The following is a 20,424-nucleotide window of genomic DNA, read 5'->3' on the forward strand; positions in this document are numbered from 1 at the left end:
TGTGTGTTAATTTATGTTGTGCAATGTTTGTTGCTACTAGTGAAAGCTACTTTGCACTTTCAATGTCCCAGATAGACAAAAACAACATGATGAAGATGGCCAAAAAGAAAAGACAAGAACAAACAAGGTATTATGGAAAATTGGTGCAGCAGGGCTTGTGTATGGGAAGCTAGAAGATTCAATATTCTGCATCTAAGCAGCATTTCAGAAACCCACAGAATAAATATTTGGGGAACAAAAGAAATTTACATCTGCCTAATAATTCAGTTGTAAAGCAAACATATAAGAGGTGCTAAAGATTGCAGTAAAATGCACCAGAAAACATGTCTTTCAAAATTTGATACACTTTTTCATAATTCTCAGACAACACCTGATCATCAAAACAGTTTTCACATCATACACACAACCTGTAAAAAAAACAACAGCAACAAAAAAAACCCCACTACTTCTAGTTCGTCACACACCTCATCAGAAAATCAAAAATGTGAAGTCTGCTCAGCCTTGTGTGGTCGTGTCACAGTGATCAAACAGTTTTTTTCATATTTCAAAAGTGATGTAGTGAAACATCTGTATACAGTAAACATTAAAGATTCTCCTATTAATACTGTACTCTTTAATAGCAGAAAACGTTATGGTGACCGCTGGGAATCTGCTGTGATTGGGTTGTACTTTTTATCCCACTTTTCTCATTTTCATTTGAAAAACAAGACAAAAGCAAGGTCCTTCTAGAAGCAAGTCTTACCACTGAAACACCTCCGGACAGTTATGTTGAAGCATGACTTAAATTAGCTTTAATTCAGTTATGGAGACATAAAAACAGAACATTTTTAACAGAGCTCGACCAATTCATCGGCAGACCAACATCATCAGGCTATACCACCTGTTTGCTGATCTATCTGTATCGCCGTTTATAAGCATTTAAAAGTGAAAAGTTAAAAAAGAAAGGTGTTGAGTGTTGATGTTGCACAGTTTGTTCAGTGCAACTGGTATCAGTGTTAAAACTGTGTAAGTTGGGCTCTAGTATTTAATCCCCAATCAAAATGCTTAAAAACAAAACACACACACACACACAAAACATGCTAATTGCATCAAAATGAAGTTTTAAAAACCTTTTCCACCTTTTTCAAACATCTACTGGTTTGGAATTTTCCTGTAAATTCTTCAAATAGCACCTCTCTTTCTGATAATATACATGTTGAATATACATTGCATTGCTGGTCTCATAAGACTGCAATCTCATTTGTTTACACATTTTACAGTCTTGTGCAACTTAATTATAAGAATTAAATTTAAAACAAGTCATCTTTACTAGAGCAATGCTTGTGTCTTATAAGACTTGCAAACACTTGGTATTGGGAGGGGAAATGGAAAATTCTTCTAAATGAAAACACGTCTGTGAAAAAATGGATACATCAACAAATTACATTTCTGCTGAAATTTTATAAAAACGTCTGTTTTCTGTTGTAGCCTTGTCATCGTCCCTCCTCTTAAGTTCTTGTTGATTTTCAATTCGCCTTTCAGTCTGTGCGTTCTGATCCAGCTCATATAATACCATCACACCATGAGCCACAAGTGTAAGCAACCTTGATTCATGTGAAAGGAAGAAAAAAACATCCGTACTGTAAAAATATTTTGATTCTGCCACCTGTGGTTTCTGTTGTGCATCACAAGTGCAAAATGTGTTGCAATGAGTAAGAATGTGGTTAGTTTTGCAAAAGAAGCACATGAGCTTGGGGAATTGTATGTAACCGAGGATAATTATTAAAGGCTTTGCTAAAAGAGAGACTGACTGAATAAATGGGCTCAGGCTACAACATTTCCTATAGATAATAAGAAATTTGTGTTTGAGAAATGGAAAAAAAAAGCTTTAATAAAAGCCTGTAAGTGAACAAAAACTCCAAACTTGTGAAATAATGGCAAAAAACAAAGTGGATTGAACTTCCTCCAGGTCCTTAATTAGGGGGAAATGACATCAGTGGTTATAGATGCTGCAGATGTATAATCATGGTACACAAGTCATAATAGTCATACCTAAAATACTTATATTTTTAATATATATAAGCAATCACATACCCTATTCTTATGTGTAGTGATTACTAAAAACCTATTTTTGGCATTTAAAAGCGACTGTAGTTAGAAGTGACAGTAATTGTGGAGTGGAAAAGAGATCCTGCACCATGCTTGAAACTTACCGAGCTGGAGGTTTATAAAAGACAACGATACACAAAATAAATCTGATGAAGGACAGCATTTTCTGTCTTTGTGGATACACACACTTTTTAGTTCTGTATGTTCAGTTTTATGCGCCTCCCCCACTGATGCTGGACACCAAGATTAACCTAAGAAATTCTCTAATTAACCTTGTAAAATTCAAACTGATGGCCTTCAAAATACATAGTATGAATAAAATATCCATATTACTACGATCCTTTCTTCCCTCCATACCTTTTAACCACATTCAGGTGAGATTGTAATTGCACACTGTAACACAAGCCTGCTACAGCATTAAAATACACTCACTGGCCACTGTACACGATGTCACCTGCTTCTTTGTCGGTTTTCTGCATTTTACCGGCTGGGAAATCATATTTGGTAACTCCAAAATCTTGTATTGTCTTCCAATTGAACTCTAGGGTTGAAATTTTGAAACAAAACTGGCTTGTCAGAGGTCAGAGGATAATGGACAGACTGCTTTGTGCCGATGAGGAAGTCAGATAACCACAGGTATGCAGAAGAGCATCTTTAAGCACACAAAACACAGAACCCGGAGGCAGACGAGCTACAGCAGCAGAAGACCACACCAGGTGTCACTCCTGTCAGCTAAGAACAGGAAACTAAAACTTCACACGTGGCTTACCAAAACTGAGAAGCAGAAAACTGCAAACACACTGCCCAGTCAGAAGAGCCTTGATTTCTGTCGGATGATAGGCTCTCAATTTGGCATAAAAAACATGAACGCATGGTTCCATCCTGCCTTGTACCAGCAGTTCGGACTCAGTATCGACTGAGCATTGTTTAAACACCCCAGCTTGCCTGTATATCGTTACTGACCATGTTCATCCCTTTTATTACCAGCGTATCCATCATGCCTGTATAACACACGTCGCAAAACTCAATCATCTCAAACTGCTTTCTTGAACATGACAATAAGCTCGCTGTCTGCAGATCTCAATCTGTTCGGGATGTGGTGGAACAGGATGTCATCATGTTTATATGGACCAGAATCTCTGAGGAATGTTTCCAGCACCTTGTCGAATCTATGCCACAAAGAATTAAGGATGTTCTTAAGGCAAAACTGTCTCCATTAGTGTAACTAATGAAGTGACTACCAAGTCTTATCTATCTATATAGATCTCTCTCTCTCTATATATATATATATATATATATCTATATACACACACACATATATATGTAGCTACGCATATATAAATATTGCAGACCATGTGGCAATTACCACATGGGTGTTATCGCCTTCCTCCAGTCTCCATCTTGTTGCACTTCTACCAAAGTTACATAACCCTCCACAGGAAATATGGGTCGCACAGCAGGAACTAGTACTTGTCAGGCAATCTTTTAATGACGAAGCCTAGCATCAGATTCCTAACATGATATGACTTTTACTTTACTAATGGATGTATTTCTATTAAAAAATGTTTTTCTGTATGTACCTGATACTTCACACCGTTCTGTTCAGCAGATGAAAACAGAGGGGTGTGTTTGTTTCTTTTATTAAACTGGAAACTTGTTATTCCACTTCCTCACTCGCTTTCACTTTCACACAAGCCGTGGGAGCTCCTCTCCTGTGGTTTAATGCTCTTGTAATGTTTCTGAATCGATGTTGAGTTTGTTTGTTTTTAACCCATCTAACAGCTAACATGTCAACAATCAATTCAGGATAAATTTTTAAATTAAGGCATTACTTTTATCAATCCCCTTATCACTTTCGGCACATAAAATTCTTACCAATCCGGGATCCACGCTGCCTACATTTGAGAGGGCGTAAAAGGCACAAAACCATACAGGTAAGTGTTTTATTTAGACAATGACAACATTTGGATATATCCACTCGAACTCTAGCCGGAGTAAATCTTGCTGCAACCGCAGCCAACCTGGAGCGTGCACACTTCTGCTGGCATGAACATTTCTCACTACACAGCCCACTGGGCCTTTGCTCTATAGGTCTGTCGGACTTTTACATCAAAATAATCAAAAAAGTGTTGTGGTTGGGAAATGGACCAAAAAAAAAACAAAAAACACAGAGGCTGAATGTTGGTGGCAGAAGAATGTGTTGCATTCCCTTGAACAGCACAGCGGGCGTCTTATTTTATAAGAACAAAACAAAAAAATCCTCTTAACACAGTTCAAGTATGCACATATGCGAGGTGAAAATCATTCACAGACGTGTTACAAACTAAAAGCGACACTTATAGCAGCAAACTGAGAACAGCTTTCAGGAGGAGATACAAATTAAACGGAGCAAAGTGGTAGCAAGGAAAAGCCTCAATATTATTGATCTGCTAGTGATTGAAATCTACAACCAATTCTGCGTCCTGATGACAGCAATAGCTGTAACAGCTGATCCAGCCCCCCCACCCCCAACCGCCTCTTCTTCAGGCGAGCTGGCAGGCGAGCTGGCAGGCGGGTGGGACAACATGACGGATTTTTTACCTGAACAAAAAACGATTAAGACAGATTCACAGATCCACTTCCTGTAGACCTCAATTATGTTGTAAAGCAACAAAAAAGAAGGAGGACAAAAAAAAGTGAATGGAAGTGAAATTTGATGAAGCAGGAATAAAGCCCACATTGCAGTGCTAAAAGCCAGCTAGGAGACCAGATGAAGGTAATCTGGATTGGAAACGCAAACTGAATCCAGAAATATAATGTCACTTTTTTCCTTTTTTTTTTTTTTAAACATCAAGTCTGATAAAGGTTACGTGGTCACTTCCAAGTCCTCGTCTCAGATCACTTTTTAAGTTAATCCCTGTGGGGTGCAGATAGGAGGCTACAGGTAAAGTCATTAGGGCGTCTCATTAAAATGAATTGCAGGTCGCCTCAAACACCGGTGCCTCCTCTGCATGTCCGTTAACCCCCATCTTCTGACCCCTGCTGGTCAGCGCCCTCATTAGCATCGAGACTGTAACTGCAGCGTTATGTTGACGTGAGTTTTAGCCACCTCATGAAGTGTTTTATGACGTGTGTGTGTCTACATGTAGATGTATATAGAGCTACGAGAAGGGAGCAGGTCATTTAATGTCTTTTAAGGAGTTAATTCCTTAAACAAATCCTCTAGATTCATCATCATCGTCGTCATCATCTGCTTTCCGCTCTTCTCCCCATCTATTCCTTCGCTTTATACTCCGTCTCCTCTCTCACGCAATTGAGTTCAAGGGCATGATCAGCCTTTATTTCCTCTCATTTTTCCATCTTTTCTCCTGTTCTGTTGCTAATGTATCCGTTTTAGCAACAGCTCAGGTGGAGAAAAAGAAAAGATCCACATCTACTAATCGATGAACATTCCTGCCTCAAGACTGGCCAGACGGTCCCATCAGAATGTTAGTCAGTAGGTGGGAAGAGATGAGGCGGAGGGCTGCAGAGAGCCGGAGGAGTTTGAGCGTCTCATGTGAGGGAGGAGGTAGGTGTCCGAGCACAGCTGGTGAACGTCGTACCTATCCTCCTTGCGATAGGCCAGACAGCGGCGGATAAACGCCTGCAGAGCACAAAACAGCACAAATTAAAATGATAGGAGACATATGCTGCTCTACCTTTTGTTACTGTTTGCCACTAATTTAGATCCTATTTATGGCAAGGCAATATTATCAGCTGCTTCTCCGGTACATCTCTCACAGGTGAACTGCGAGTGGCTGGGTATTCTTATTCTGCTGTGCCTGACATTTAAAATTTCTCCACCAGCTATGGGCTCTCATTTGAGTGTCACTCCAGCTTGCAGCAAATTTTCAGGCCAGAACACAGACTACTGTCAGCTACTTCAGCTCTGAAAGGTGTAGTTGGAGTCTAGTGTAGGACAAGATCCTCTCTGGAGAAACAGCTGAATGATATCAGGGACTACCAGTGGTCAGTGAGCCATCTGGGTAGGAAACAAGACATGATAAAGGAAGGGGCGTAGCTAGCAGCTAGCTAAAGAAATACTAAAATGAATCATGTATAGCTGGCTGTCCCACCCAACTAAAGTCTAGGAATAGGAAACTACTGGTTGCAGCTGACTCAGATGAACGAACATGTGTCAACGTGTCGCTGGACTGCCAAACTAAATCTCTGTTAATTATTAACACATTAGTGTGCAACTGTAGCCAAAACTGCAACGCAAGTCTCACCCTGCTTACGCTTAAAAAAAGAAAAAAATCATCTTGAAATGTGAGAAACTAAAACCAGTGAATTTTTCTGATTTCTTTCACACCACAGACAAATAGGTCATTACATTTGTTTTAAAATAATATAAAAGTTTATCTCTTCAAGTACACAAGGTTTGCCTCGATTTAATATCTCTACATTTCACCAGATGTGATTATTTACTGATGGACTGTTTCATGTCACTTTGGGTTTTACAGGATTTTGCATTACTGTCAAACAGCAGATCCATTTGTCAGGTATTGAATTACCTGGGCCCAAAACAGACGTCCCAGCATGGTTATTAAATCTATGAATATTCCTTTTAGTTGAATTTAAAGAACATTTACTATATTAAGATTTTTAGAGCTGATGTAAAAAATAGAAGATTTTATCCACAGCGCCCACTATTAACTCACCATTAAGATGCTATGCGGTTAAAGGTCATTAGGAGATGCCATTTACAGGCTACTTTTCAGTCCCGAGTTTCAGCTTTATTGCATTAATGCTGAAATATTGCATCACTATGAACATAATGTTCATGCAATTTGAGATATCGAGCAGCAGGAGTAAAACTAAGCGCAAGCAGCATCCATTTTATAGCAGCTGTATCAATAAAGTAAATGTCCTCGTGTGTCTGTAAACGTGTCTGTGTGTGCGTTACCTTTGCCTCCGTGCTGGCCTGTGGTTTCGCTGGGAACTGGACTTCTGTGGCTTTGAGGATGGTGTTTTCCTGGAGGATGTCCTGCTGTGACTGATTGTGACCAAACGGCTGTAAAAACAAAACACAAGATTCAAATTCAAAATGTTCATGCCACTTCATCTGACATTGGATGTTGTGACGCATGGTGTTACGATGCAGCACCTTGCGTCCATAGAGGCACTGGAAGAAGATCACTCCCACAGACCAGACATCCACCTTGTTGGAGATCTTAGGTGGTTCCTTCCCCACCACAAAGCACTCTGGAGGAAGGTACCTAAATACAAGATTAAGCAAACAGATTTAAAAAAGGACATCGTATATCAGATCAGAAATACATGACATTATCTTTAAAAAACTGAATTGAGCTGCTTCCATACGCGGGCAGGTAGAGGTGTGATTTCTCCAGGCACAATCTACACACTCAGACATACCACAACTACACACTTGCATACAGAGCACCAGCTGTTCGACAAGAGGCCAAAATTTGGGGCTTTGTGCATTTTTTTTGTGCTGCAAATTCATTTATAAATAAAACTATACGCTCTGCCTTACAGAGGACTAAAAGTGCTAAAATGAATTTTCAATTTATCTCATTAATCTCGGCCAAACCAATTTGCTCAGGAAGACAAAACAGTGAAATCAAGAAGACATCACTAGTCAGTTATAACATAGGATAATTATATCCAGCGTTTACCATTCACTGAGTGGTGAAGGTCAACAGGGGTTTTGAAAATTGTGTGCCTGGAGCAGGCTTTTCTTAGTGGGTATGATGCATTCTGATCACTCGGTCAGTTAATAGCTGGCTTTCGCAATGCATTCTGGGATACCTGATGGTCCACATCACCACTCCCATCAGTCCATTATTTGAGATCTCTCCGTCTTACCTTTATATGCAAGGTAACCAATCAGACGTTGACGAGCTATAGCGACAGTTTAAACGATTTCATGATGCACTGCAGTACACGAATCATGAAATAATTACTGTGAAATACTTCAATGTTTTTAAATAATAAGCAAATATTTTCAATAATTATTGATATATTTATTTATGATGTATTCATTTCCTTACTTTCAATTGAAATTCATTTCTGACACATTTACATAATTATTCACAGATGTATTTATTTATTTCATTTCGGGACTTTTAGCCCTCCACACCCTCCACTGTTTCCTTCTATGGGATAGCATGCTGCATGTGACATCTTTGTTATTGTTCTTCTCATGTGGGTAAGTTCAGGACTATAACCTGTGCAGATCCATACTTGACTCTATTCCTACCATATTTAAAAAAATGATAGCCACAATTCACTGTACATCTTATTAGTAGCACAGAGACACGATTTATACACGACATACGCCCACAGATTTAGTGCGCTGTCTCTTTCAGGTAATCTGCAATCATGGGTTTAACCTGTCTGTCAGTCTGGGAAGGGTATTAGGGTGTGTGTGTGTGTGTGTGTGTGTGTGTGTGTGTTACCAGTAGGTGCCCGCTCCCTGTGATGTGAGATCCATGCCGTCAACACCATAGTTGTCATCGTCCATTATCTTGGACAGGCCAAAGTCTGTGATTTTGATTTCTCCACATGCTGTACCATCCACCAGCAAGATGTTACCTAATTGCCACAAACGCAGGAGATTCAGTAAGTGTTTAACAATCAGATATCCTGCTTTAACAGTGAAACACTAAAAATGATTACAGGAACAACAATTGACTTTGATTTCATGTCAAACAGGAGACTAACCAGGTTTCAGGTCGTAGTGGATGATGGGGGGTTTGATTTCATTGAGGTAGCGCAACGCGCTGACAATTTGCATGACAATAGAGCGTGCCTCTTTCTCTGACATTAGCTTGTTTTGTTTCAGGTAGAAGTCCAGGTCATTTCCTTCACAGAACTCCAACACCGTGCAGAACCTAATAAAGACACATGCACATGGTTACATACCGAGGAAACCAAAAAAACAAACAAACAAACAAAAAAAAAAACGATGAACAAACAAGACGAGAACAGTATCTGCAACTTCAGCTTGTCATCAGTTTAGTGATCCTTAAGGAGCTAGATACACTGATTAACCAGTATACCTTCTCTCAGGAGATGGAAAAGCCTAGAGGCTAAGAAGAGACGTTTCCTTCCCCCATATGTAGGTCAGAGGTCAGGGTCAGGACTTTGTGCTATTTAATGAGACCGATCTCAGTTTCCAGCCATGTAAGCGAGCTGCTTAGTTATCCAAGGAACACTTTGCGAAGTCGGTACAATATGAGCAAAAGTAACCTCAGAAATATTTAAACTGTCTATCTGGACAAACATATAATGCCCTCATTTGGGTATGTGAGACTGGCTGCCACTTTCTTTAAGCACTCTCCGAGTCTGGGTGACTACACCTCATGTGCTGAGTTAACACTCAGAGACAGAAGTTAAACCTTCAAAAAATAACATCCATTGTCAGAGCACGTTAACACTGAATCATACATTCCACTGTGATTTTCTAATCTGATACCACCCTGAACTAGAGCCTCGAGGCACAACACAAACAATTCATGCATTATTTGAATATTTACTGGGTTTGGTCTTTGAAAAGCTTCAACACTAACTAGTGTGCACTATTGCTGGTTTATAGCCATTAGAAAAAAAGGTTTTTAACACAGTGCTGAGAGAGGCGCATCCTGAGGATATGTGAACCCAGCAGGGCAGCAGCTGGCAGATGTCACAGGTCACTCACGTGTCAGTATCCAGGGAAAAATAGTCATACAGTTTGACTATTCTGGGATGGTCCAGCTGCTTGTGTATCCGGTACTCCCTGCATGCATGCCTAGAAGGGAAAATGTGTCAAAACAGCATGTGTAAATAGGGAAACATGTTGTCTTTGTGGACCTCAATTATTTTGTGTCTGTGGATGAGACCTACTTGTGGTAGTTCTCCTTTTTCTCCTCTCTCCAGTTCTTGTTGAGCTGGTGGATTTTAACAGCAGCATAGCGCTGCTCAAACAGGTCAAAGGCCTGCACGTGAAAGGAACGCACGCTCATACATTTTGTCTGTAAACATACATACGCCCAAAGAGAAAACAGGAAAAGCACAGTCCTTCCACAAAGACAATACCTTATAGACTTCACTGAAGCCGCCCCTGCCCAGCAGGTGCAACAGAAGGTACCTCTCATTCAGGGTGGGATGGTCTTTAAATCTGAGTGAGAAGGATGCTTAGTGAGCAAAAAAAAATTAACACAGCATAAAAAAAATACTAACCATTCATACGTTCAGGATGTGTGAAGTTTCTATTATATCATCTGCCTTGTGATGCAGCACGTTTCGGTGTCAATGAAATTAGGAATTAACCTAATGAGTACACAGCTGCTCAAGGCAATCACCAACTTCTTTGTGATTTATATTCATCATATGACCACTTGATGATTTTATTCCACATTAATTTTGTTTTCATTCATTGGCTCTACTAAATAACCACTGTGGAAAATAATACTAATGCTCATCCACAGTCACATCTTAACTGTCAGTAAACAAGATCCTTCAGCGGGGTTGCCGAGTACACTTACGCTGAGCTGTCCTCGTTGTTTATCCTCTTCAGCTCTCTGATATGAAGGTTCCTCACCCTCTCCAACCGCTCCAGCTCTGCTTGGATCTCTGCCTCCTCCTGGACAACCATGAAATTTAGACATTTTACAGTTAAAAAACGTTTCACTCGTAGTTATGGTCAAACAATTGCTTTCAGCAGAATTTTAACAATGTTTTCACAAACAGTTGGTTTATTAGTTGATGCTTCTTTTTTTTTTTAAAAAACACTCACCTTCTTCAGATGTCCAAGGCGGAGCTTAAAGATTTCTTCCTGCTCGTGGTACTCAGCGAGGGTCAGTCTGCCAAAACACAGAGAAATCAAATTTTCCTAGGAATTCCAAATGACACCACTGCTAACCGCGGCTTTCAGTAAAAAGTTAAAACTACCCATAGAACACAATGAAGAGAGGACAACTATTCATTCTTTTGTGGTTTAATATCATTCTCACAGACAGCATATACTTATTTCATTGTACTCACAGCTGGGGCAAGGAGGGTTTCAGGAAGGGGTCAGAATCGTTGCCGTTAACCACCTTCGTTTTGCGCTGCTTGGGCTCAGATGCGGAGGCCACAGAGAGGGAGGGAGCTGCAGGATTTGGAGGCTTCCTCTTTGCCAGCAGCTTCCTTTGGCGCTCTATGTCCTCTCTCTGCTGGTTGATGCCCTCCTGCTGCCTGTGTAGAAAGAAAAGCACAAGCAAGAAATGGATCATAACGTAAACACTAAGGCTGGATATAGACAAGTCATCGCTGTTTATATTCGTGGCTGTGAAGTGAAGCTTGCACAGAAAAATCACTTGTGAAAAAAAAAAAGTTTTTGTTTCACAAAGAATCCAAACACAAACTATAAATAATAGTTGACTGTGTTTGATTTAAAAACAAAACAACAAACAACACATCACTTGATCAGGTTCTGGAATGCGTATCCGTCAGTCCACTGCTCCGTGTAGGACGCTCCGTGTCTGACGGTGGTGAAGTGGCCGAGACGAAGGCGATCCTGCATGCTCTTCTCGCGACATGACTGCTTCTCCTGAGTGCTCTGTGGGGAAAAACAAAAAACAAAACAAAAACAGGCAGGCACACAGTTAGAACAATGGCTCTGTTGTTGAAGTATCTTAGCTGGGGCTCGATACTGTTTTCAATTCAAGCTAAGGACTGTAGCAAAATATTCCAGTGATGAACCCTGATCAATTACCATGCAGACTAAAAGTGCATTAAGCAACGTTTAAATATTATGAAACAAAACAACTCTGAATTAAGAGAGGTTGTTTAAACACCAAGTCCTTCCACCACTGTGATACTACATTTATCTCAGTGGAATCCGAATGAGAACAAGTGGCTGTTGAAGATGTTCAAAAACCTACCAACCGAAACACGCTTTTCTTTCTCTCAGCAGCTGTGCACCAAAGCAAAGCTAAAACACCAGAGAACACTGGACTAAGAAATGTATTTTTCTTTAATGTCGTCACCTTTGCAAACAATAAACTTCAAGTTTACTCAGTAAACATTAGCTAATACACTCCCGCATCATCTCCTCTTTCACATGTTAAAGAGAAACAATCGGCTTTAAATGTAGTATGTTTTTTTTTAGCCAAATGTATGTATGTGTATGAAAACACACCTTTTCTATGAGCAGCTTCTTGCTCATGGTGATGCACTTGTTGAGTCTCTCCTTGTATTTCTCCAGGAGTTTTTGCTGTTCATCAATCTGCCGTCGCAGGTCACAGTTAGCCTGTTAAAAAACAAAACAAAGAGGAACAGAATGAAAGACTGTTTACGTGTAATATAAACCCAGTGTGATTTTGAAAATCTTGGTCCACTACAATCATGCCTACTTGCCAATCAATCAACTGGACATGGCAACAAAAACCTTGACATATGGTCTAGATTATTTAAAATGATACTAGCCAGCCAGACCAACAAGTTTAGTTTGGATCCATCTTCATGTAAACACTCAGTCAACATAAATGTTTTACAAGTCAGAGCCAGGCACTTCCTTCTCCTTTGAAAGTAACCCTGGAGATTAAAGCATATTGGCCAACTGACTGATATGGAGACTACAGCCCCATGCGATCTGAACAGCCGTCCATCCTTCATCACCTGCTGATCAACACGGAGATCTAACTCACCCTGAGCAGGTCATCTATTCGCCCTTCTTTCTTTTCCAGGTCCAAACTTTTGTTGCTCTCCAGGGCAGCGAGTTTTAGGCCCGTCAGTTCAGTCTAAAAAAACCCAAATAAACAGGCACCAGTAAGAGATGACAACTGCCTGAATAAAAATGTAAAAAGCAGAAGAAGAAGAAGGAAAAAAGCCTCATCATGTCAGTGTGTAATCCTTACCTGGACACATTTGCTTGAGGAAGCTTTGAGATTGTGCTCTCCAAAGCACAGACTAGTAGGTGAGGAGCTATTCTGCCGGATCTACGCACACAAATTTTTTGTTATAAATCTTAAATTTACAGACATTTACTTGTACACAATGCCAATAATCGATCGAGTAAGTCTGATCCCTGAGCAAGACTTTTAGGGGACACATGCTTATTTGCAGCATCATATTGTTTTCTTAAAGTGTACTAGAGTAGCTTTGTAGAATTCACAGTGCTAAATAATCCTTATTTGGCTGACACTCGGCTTTGGTGCAGCCCCAGTTCATCTCTCAAATACTCACAATGGAGCCTGGGGCAGAGTGTGAGTTCTGCGGAGAGCGGCGAACTGATGGGAGACCTCTGACTGGACTGGAACCATTTCCACCCTGGAACTTTGCACAGAGGATAAACTTAAGACTTAAGAAAGAGGTTCCAAATGATACGAAGAAAGAGCAGTTTTTGTAATACTCACATCAAAATAGTCACTGATCTTGGGCCCACGTGTCGAGGTCTTTCCTGCAAAAACAAAACAAAACAAAAAAACAGTTCAAATTCAATGTCAGCCATCAATAACCCCCTCGAATCATGCTGCTTTAACGCAGACATCCACCATACCTTGACTACTCTCTGAATAGGTATCAGCTTTCCTTTTTCTCCCTCTGGACGACTCAGAGTGCTTCTTCTCCGGAGTCTGTAAATAGATATGAAACAAAAAAGAAAAGCATGAATCCCCTGTGTTTTATCTAACAAAGCAGGATCTTGTGGTGGTGTTCAGCAGGAAAGAGCAGCAGGAAGGAAGAGTACATACTGAGTAGGCAGGAGAGCTCCCTCTTTTCAAATCAGAGTTCTAGGAAGAGAAAAGAGGGAGAGGTGGAGGTAGCAGGAGAGACAGACAAAAAGAGTGGGCAGTGCAAGGAAAACACTGACAATATGGCTATGCTTATAAGCACATATTACTGCGCATCTCTTTAATAAGTGGTGTAATATGCTCTGACTGTATGTGTGTTTTACCTCTGACTCTTTGTCACTAGATGATCCCAGACTTCCATAGCTGTGATTAGAGGATTCATTAGCCAGACCCTATTCAGAGCAAGAATTCAAACACAGAGAACAAGAGAACAGTCAGTACAAGTCAGCTATTCAAGTTCTATAATAATAATTACTAAACGTAAACAGCAGTAAAATAAATGCTGAAGGCAGGCAACGCGGCTGGCTCATCTGACAGGAATCTAGTCTCTGCAGTTCTAAGGTGTGTCCCTTGGATCTCTTCCAAATCATGAACATTTCCAGGAACTATGACCTCCTTTTTAGGAAAACAGGAACTTTTTTGCCTGCTTTTCCACTAGCAGGAACACGTGTTTGGTTTTTACTTCCGGGATTGTGACGTAGCGCTTTCTGGCAACTTCTGATCATGGTGGGAGTTAGCCATTGCTGCTTTAACTTCCGTAAAGCATGTTTTCTACAGCTAGCAAGTACCAATTGTCAACTAGACTGGATTGGCAGTTTTTTTTCCCCTTTCACACTCAAGCTAATTTCTCATGTAGCTCCTACAGTAGGGAAAAACAAAGGCATTTACAGCTCTGTAATGAGTCAAGAAACAAAGATGCACAAAGGGAACTTTTCTGAGGAAGTTTTTGTTCACCAGCTAACTGTTTTTGAGCGAGACATATGAAAATGGAGGCTTTATTTATTTATCTCTTCTTCTGTACTGTGTTACCTTAGCACCGCCGCTGGTGCTCCCAGTGCTGCCTCCCGTGTTGCCGCTGACAGCTCCTGTAAACCTGGCCTCCAGCAGCTCCTGTCTCCTGGGGTCCAGGCTGTGCAGCTCCTCCATTGGGCCTGGAATGACGACAAAAGCACAATACAGTGAGACGCTTATATTATCACCCATAATCGTGCTATACAGAATTAGAGCAGAGCACACTGCTGTGAAAAAAAAAGAATAAAAATACCCAATAAGAATAAAAACGAGCACAGGAAGATACATAAGTCGACAGTATCAGGGATGGGATGAGGAAAAATTAGAATGAGAATAAAAATAGAAAAATGCATTTCATTTGATTGGGAAGGAGGCAGCCCTTCAAAAGACGCGTTTGCAATATATATGCTGGAAATTACAGCAGCTGAGTGACACTGTAAGTGCAAACAGACAGCATGGAGGTCATTTTACACCTAGAGAAATGGGACGAGAACAGACCGCGCTGGCTTGAGTCTGCCAACACAAAAATTATCAGCTGGCCCATCTACAGTATTGTTTCTTTAAAAGTTAGCCTGTCACACAGCCTCACTGCACTTTCCTCAAGCAGTCTAACATTTCAGGATTTCAGTACTTCTGGACATTTGCAGATGGAGGAAAAATAACAAGTTGCTACATCACTCAAAAAAGAAGCAGACGGCAGCAGTGTGTCTAATTGAAATGCTACACGTCTCCTCACCCTGTTGAAACAGGCTATTTAGGCTGTGCAAAAAACCCACGTTTACAGTTGAATTTTCAATAGTATATAAATGCATTTTCACGCATCTCAGTGGTTGACCTTTCAGTTGCAAATCAGAACCACAATAGGCACAAAACGACATTCACACAATATTAAACCACAAGTGTGTGGTTTAATACAGTTTAATTTATATATATGTATATATATATATATATATATATATATAAAAACACACACGCACAGTCAGGCTGGGCCTACAACAACCAGTTTCCCAAGTGAGAGGAAGGCAGGTCTTCATACTCCCTGCTGTCTGCTGCAAGTGTTTGTTTCCTTATTGGACATTTCCTGGCTGTCATCTTTACACAGCTTCTGGCACAGGGGCAAGCCTTAAAAGGCATAATGGACATTATGAAACCTTTGTGCAGTCAAACTGGGAGCACAACAAAATACCAACAGTATGTGGGGTTATTTTAGGACAGACAACATTTGGGTTAAGTGATCTATAAAGCTAGACCTTCTTGTTGGGAGAATTATTTTGTCTATTTGGACATTACTGTTATGGGTCTTGCGTAATTTCTTTTAATAAATTCCTATTCCTAAATTCCTATATCGGTATGGTACCTATTACGCAGATTTTGATTCAGACTAACTTCGTAACACCGTCGCTGTCTCAGTAATTTTCCTCTGCCCTGTAACTAATGGCCTTAGCTGGAACAGTCTAAACGACTGCTGATATTTAGCCAGTTTTGTCACATTACATCCAGCAACTCCGAGTCACAAGTAAATAACATCACGTCAACAACATCGCAAAAGACGTGGAACAACAAATGCGCCCAAACTGGTTAAAAAAGTGCAACCCACGGCCTGTTTGGTAGTTCAAAGTAGCAGGGTCATGCATTACAGCGCATTAATGGATGCATGCATAGCTGCGTTGTTTAATATTCCACTAGATGCTGTTGACAGGATGTTACAAACTGCTACAAAAACACTGTTTTCGAATCGACGGCGATCGAGTGACAAGAAATCACGAAACATGACAGCGAAACAAAACGAAACAACAAGCTAGCACTGCCTTTGTGCAAACACGATAGCCCGTTGCTACTTAGACTGGCCATCAACTGAACTGACAGCTGACATTTGGCTTCCAATTCACGGCATCACTGAACTTGACATCCATTTTTTTTTTTACTTGAACGAACGCTAGCTCGACACGGCCAAAATAATCCACTTCTCGGAGGGGAAAGAACGCACTTTGGGGAGAATGCGAGCGGGTCGTGCACTTGGGTGAGCTGGTGTACCTTCCTTGCTCTTTGCGGTCGCCGTTATTTGTGGTTGAGAAATCGTTGGGGACGAGGAGAGCTGCGACCAAGATGGCGTCGCCTCCAAACTTCCACCACCACTTCCACTGTTACTTTGGACACTCATGAAGCCACTTTACCGCCGTGAGGAGCCAGCGTACACACTGCCGTTCGCGGAAATCCCGAACTCGCGTTCATGGTTCTTGACACCTGCCGTCGCCAAACGGGCCGGTAAACGTGAGTAACTCCGTGGCTTTCGAAGTCGCTAGACGTCTCGCATTTTGTGCTCCGTGCGGGTCCTGCGGAGGAGCGGCTTCTTTCGAGACTCGTTGAAACCGATCCAATGTAACCTTTGCATGATGACCGCACGCGCGCCTGTCAGCATCCAGTTCGCGAGCGGAGCTTTGATTCTGGTAGGCGAGGCTATCGCGAGGCTCGCGCGCGCCTAGCTGCGCGGTGGGGGGATGGCGTGACACCGAAACAGACACTGATCTGGGATCATTTTACCCTCCTCCAAAGTAGCCCGAGGTTCACCAGAAGGCGCTGCTCAGCGTCGACCTGAGAACAGCTCCCTGTTTTGGTGAAAACAACAAGCACCCAAAAAAATGGCCGAAAGTTCGTGTCTGCTTAGATAGAAGGAAGGGAAAGAGAAACGCGCAGTAGGCTTTATGTACACACATAGTCATACAAACTGACTTTATGTACGTAGATATGCGCACTACTGTAAGTAGTACGTACAGTGTGCCAGTTTAGTTTGGCAGCAGGGAGTGAGCGTGAGGGTCTGTGTGATGACTGAGTAAATGTGTTACAGTAGGCAGGGCTGTGGTCTTGATATACTGTTGTTTCAGTCTTGAACTACAAGTTGCGGGGAGGAGGAGGAGGAGGTAAGGAAGGTATGGGGGGGTGCAGGTGGGAGGATAGTGATGTGGTCTGGGCTATAAGGTCTTTTGTTCCAAAATTGGTGCAGTGCATCAAAATGCCTTTGCTGTGTAAGGCAGCACACACACACACACACACAAAACTCTCTAACATTTAACTGTCTGGCCTACATCTCCCTCGGATTCCTGTCTAATACATTTATGTAACCTTGACATGTGCAGCTGGGAGTCAACGACTGTGCGGGGAAGCTTCCTAATCCCTAATATTTTTAGTGTTTTTAATCTTACGGGTTCAGATAAACATTCAAAGTGATAGTAAACACACCGCAAAACGGATTTTGTGTCTGTCAAACCCAGCTTCCCCTTGCAGTCATATTGCATCAGGCAACAGACGGAGCCACAAATGATCATACTGCACCTCATATGCACCTGCCCATGGTAACCTGATTTTTTTTTTTGTCACATGGTTTCCATGGTAACAGAGCAATCGTCTTGACAGGCAATCAGGAGGTTGTATAAGCAGTGTACTACATTACGCTACACCATGTATCTACACACACACACACACACACACACACACACACACACACACACACACACACACACACACAGAGTCACTCAGCCGTTATGATGTAATTCCAGGTATGAAACTGGAGTTGTGTTATGAGGAAAGGGCTGACGGCAGGCTGATATTCAAGAAGCAGCCACGACATTCCAGGAGCATCAAATGCCTGATGGAAAACCGGGAGTGTTGGCTGACATTTTACAAACTGCCTCCGGCTTGCCTATACTGCACACAGCTAAGGCCTGCAACAATAATGGCCTTTCAGAAAATAATAAAAGTTTGACAAAGCAGAGGAAGTGAAGCGGAAAAGAAGTAGCTGCACAGTTGCAGAGGTATGACTTTTTATAGCAGCTCTCGCATCCAACAGGCCAACTGTTAAAAATAAATAAATATAAAACAAACAATTTTCTATTTAAAGTATTTCAATTATTTTCAAGCATCGAAAAACTCGATCAATTATAAGAAAATAAAGAAACATTTAAAATACCTTGATACCCGTTCAAAGTCCAGATAAAAGTAAGACAATTTAGGATGCAGTCCATGCCAACATCCTTCTTTCCTTATATCATTTTATGATATATGAATCAATCCAGTAATAAAAAAGCAGGTAGACTTGGAATAAAAATTAATGTACCTGTGTAGTTTAAAAAATATTGAAATATAGTATTAGTAAATATATGTATCTGCAGTTATGTAGCATAGTGTAGGCGATTACTCAATAAGGCTAAAAGTAGTTACAAATATGCTCATCAGAATATTTACAAGACAATCAAGAATCCTTCTGAAAAGGGAAAAACTTTCAAATCTCGCATCCTATGAAGATGACCATACCTCATGGACTAAAATGATTAGTTTAACTACAGATTCAAGAGACAGTAGAAATAGTAAAAAAAGAAATAGTAGAATCATATGAATAAAGTTTACTCTATAATACAATCTCAAATGAACAACAGCACACAACATTATTATAACGAGTTATTATTTATTTAACATTAAATAAGCCAAAACGCAGTGTGTGGAAAAACTAAGCACACCCTTACTGCTTTTATAGGAATTAAGAGGGTAAGTAGCAGCTAAGTGCTGCTAATCAAATGTACTTGATTCCTCAGAAAGTGCTGGCACCTCTGTAGAAAACACCTCATACCAACTGTGATGCACGGTGGAGGAGGGGTGATGATTTGGGCTTTACATCATGAGCTCATCTGTATACCAAAGTATTCTAGAGTCAGATGTGTGGCCTTATGTCCGACATCTAAAGCTTAGCCAAAACTGGGTCACGCAGCAGGACAATGATCCCAAGTATAGCAGCAAATCTACCACAGAACCACCGAAGAAAGAAAAGAATTAAGGTGTAGCAATGGCCCAGTCCAAGTCCAGACCTCAGCCTGATTGAAATGTTGTGGCGGGACTCTGAGGTGTGCATAAATGACTGCTTGAAAACTTTACTGAGCTGAAGTAATGCTGTAAAAAAGAGTGAAGCAAAGTTCCTCTACAGTGATGTGAAAAACTGATAAAATAATATGGAATACGATTACTTTGGGTTATTAAGTTATAGGTAGTGTTGTTCTACAAGTTACTGAATCACAGGCTGTTATAGTTTTTCATGCACTGCTTCTGCATTTAGCTTTTTGTTAAATAATAATAGTAATAATAATGACACAGTATAATATGTCATTATTACCTAACCATACTAACCTAACTTTAAGACCTAGCAAGGACTGAATATGTCTCAATCAGTAAAGAATAGTTAATCAGTTAGTTTTTTCCCTCCCTTAACAACAATCTGGTCTATTTTAGGCCACAGGCTTATTATAATGTTCTGATTTGTTGCATAAAACACTACAAAGCATGTGAAGATTAACAGTTTGTTAACATGAATTTCACATATTCTAAACGTGTTAACTAAAATGGAAAATACTTCCATGCACAAGGGTTCCTGTTTGTGAAAAGGGAGCTGCGTTTTAATGCGAGTGCACATATTTCTTGGTGAAAAGTGGGTTTTTAAAAATGTTTTATTTTGAAACTGATGGGAATGTGAGCTAAAAAAAAAGCTGTGTTTTAAAATGCAAGACATAAGAAGCAGCAGGGAAATGTAATCAGTGTTTTGTGAATTGCAAAATTTACTGTTAAATGTTAATCATTGTAGGAATAAGGACACAGTTGGACATCATAGTTTAATGCCATGACAGTTACATGAATGTCAGAGGAAGTCGTGGACATGCAACCGTTTCTTCAGAAAACAAATTTACTGCATTTAAGGCGATAACAACAG

The 20,424-nt window shown here is 40.6% G+C and overlaps 1 protein-coding gene across 3 annotated transcripts; it reads right to left on the minus strand.

Moving 5' to 3' along the window:
* Window positions 1–4,017: 4,017 nt before the first annotated feature.
* Window positions 4,018–17,171, minus strand: LOC134616302 (serine/threonine-protein kinase tousled-like 1-B). 3 transcript variants are annotated; one of them, XM_063461054.1, is made up of 22 exons: window positions 16,710–17,171; window positions 14,694–14,815; window positions 13,988–14,056; window positions 13,785–13,823; window positions 13,592–13,667; window positions 13,449–13,492; window positions 13,279–13,362; window positions 12,951–13,031; window positions 12,741–12,833; window positions 12,233–12,343; window positions 11,514–11,650; window positions 11,095–11,286; window positions 10,847–10,913; window positions 10,596–10,693; window positions 10,147–10,228; window positions 9,955–10,046; window positions 9,770–9,859; window positions 8,794–8,963; window positions 8,529–8,664; window positions 7,214–7,325; window positions 7,013–7,120; window positions 4,018–5,710 (listed from the first exon to the last, which is right to left on the minus strand). In XM_063461054.1, the coding sequence occupies exons 1-22, from the start codon at window positions 16,834–16,836 to the stop codon at window positions 5,561–5,563; spliced, it is 2,280 nt and encodes a 759-aa protein (XP_063317124.1). In that variant the 5' UTR covers window positions 16,837–17,171; the 3' UTR covers window positions 4,018–5,560. The 3 variants fall into 3 exon arrangements, with proteins under 3 accessions (XP_063317124.1, XP_063317123.1, XP_063317125.1); XM_063461053.1 differs by having other exon boundaries at window positions 13,279–13,368; window positions 16,710–17,170; XM_063461055.1 differs by lacking the exon at window positions 13,785–13,823 and having other exon boundaries at window positions 13,279–13,368; window positions 16,710–17,170.
* Window positions 17,172–20,424: the final 3,253 nt, after the last annotated feature.

This window comes from Pelmatolapia mariae, linkage group LG18, assembly GCF_036321145.2.
Source record: "Pelmatolapia mariae isolate MD_Pm_ZW linkage group LG18, Pm_UMD_F_2, whole genome shotgun sequence".
Taxonomy (NCBI): domain Eukaryota; kingdom Metazoa; phylum Chordata; class Actinopteri; order Cichliformes; family Cichlidae; genus Pelmatolapia; species Pelmatolapia mariae.

What these genes read in the sequence shown, in the direction of transcription:
- LOC134616302 (XM_063461053.1), bottom strand. Translation starts at nt 16,836, where the DNA reads ATGAGTGTCCAAAGTAACAGTGGAAGTGGTGGTGGAAGTTTGGAGGCG. An exon ending in GACCGCAAAGAGCAAGGAAG is followed by an intron (nt 14,816 to 16,709) that starts GTACACCAGCTC and finishes TCGTCATTCCAG; the next exon opens with GCCCAATGGAGGAGCTGCAC. An exon ending in AGGCCAGCACGGAGGCAAAG is followed by an intron (nt 5,711 to 7,012) that starts GTAACGCACACA and finishes TGTGCTCTGCAG; the next exon opens with GCGTTTATCCGCCGCTGTCT.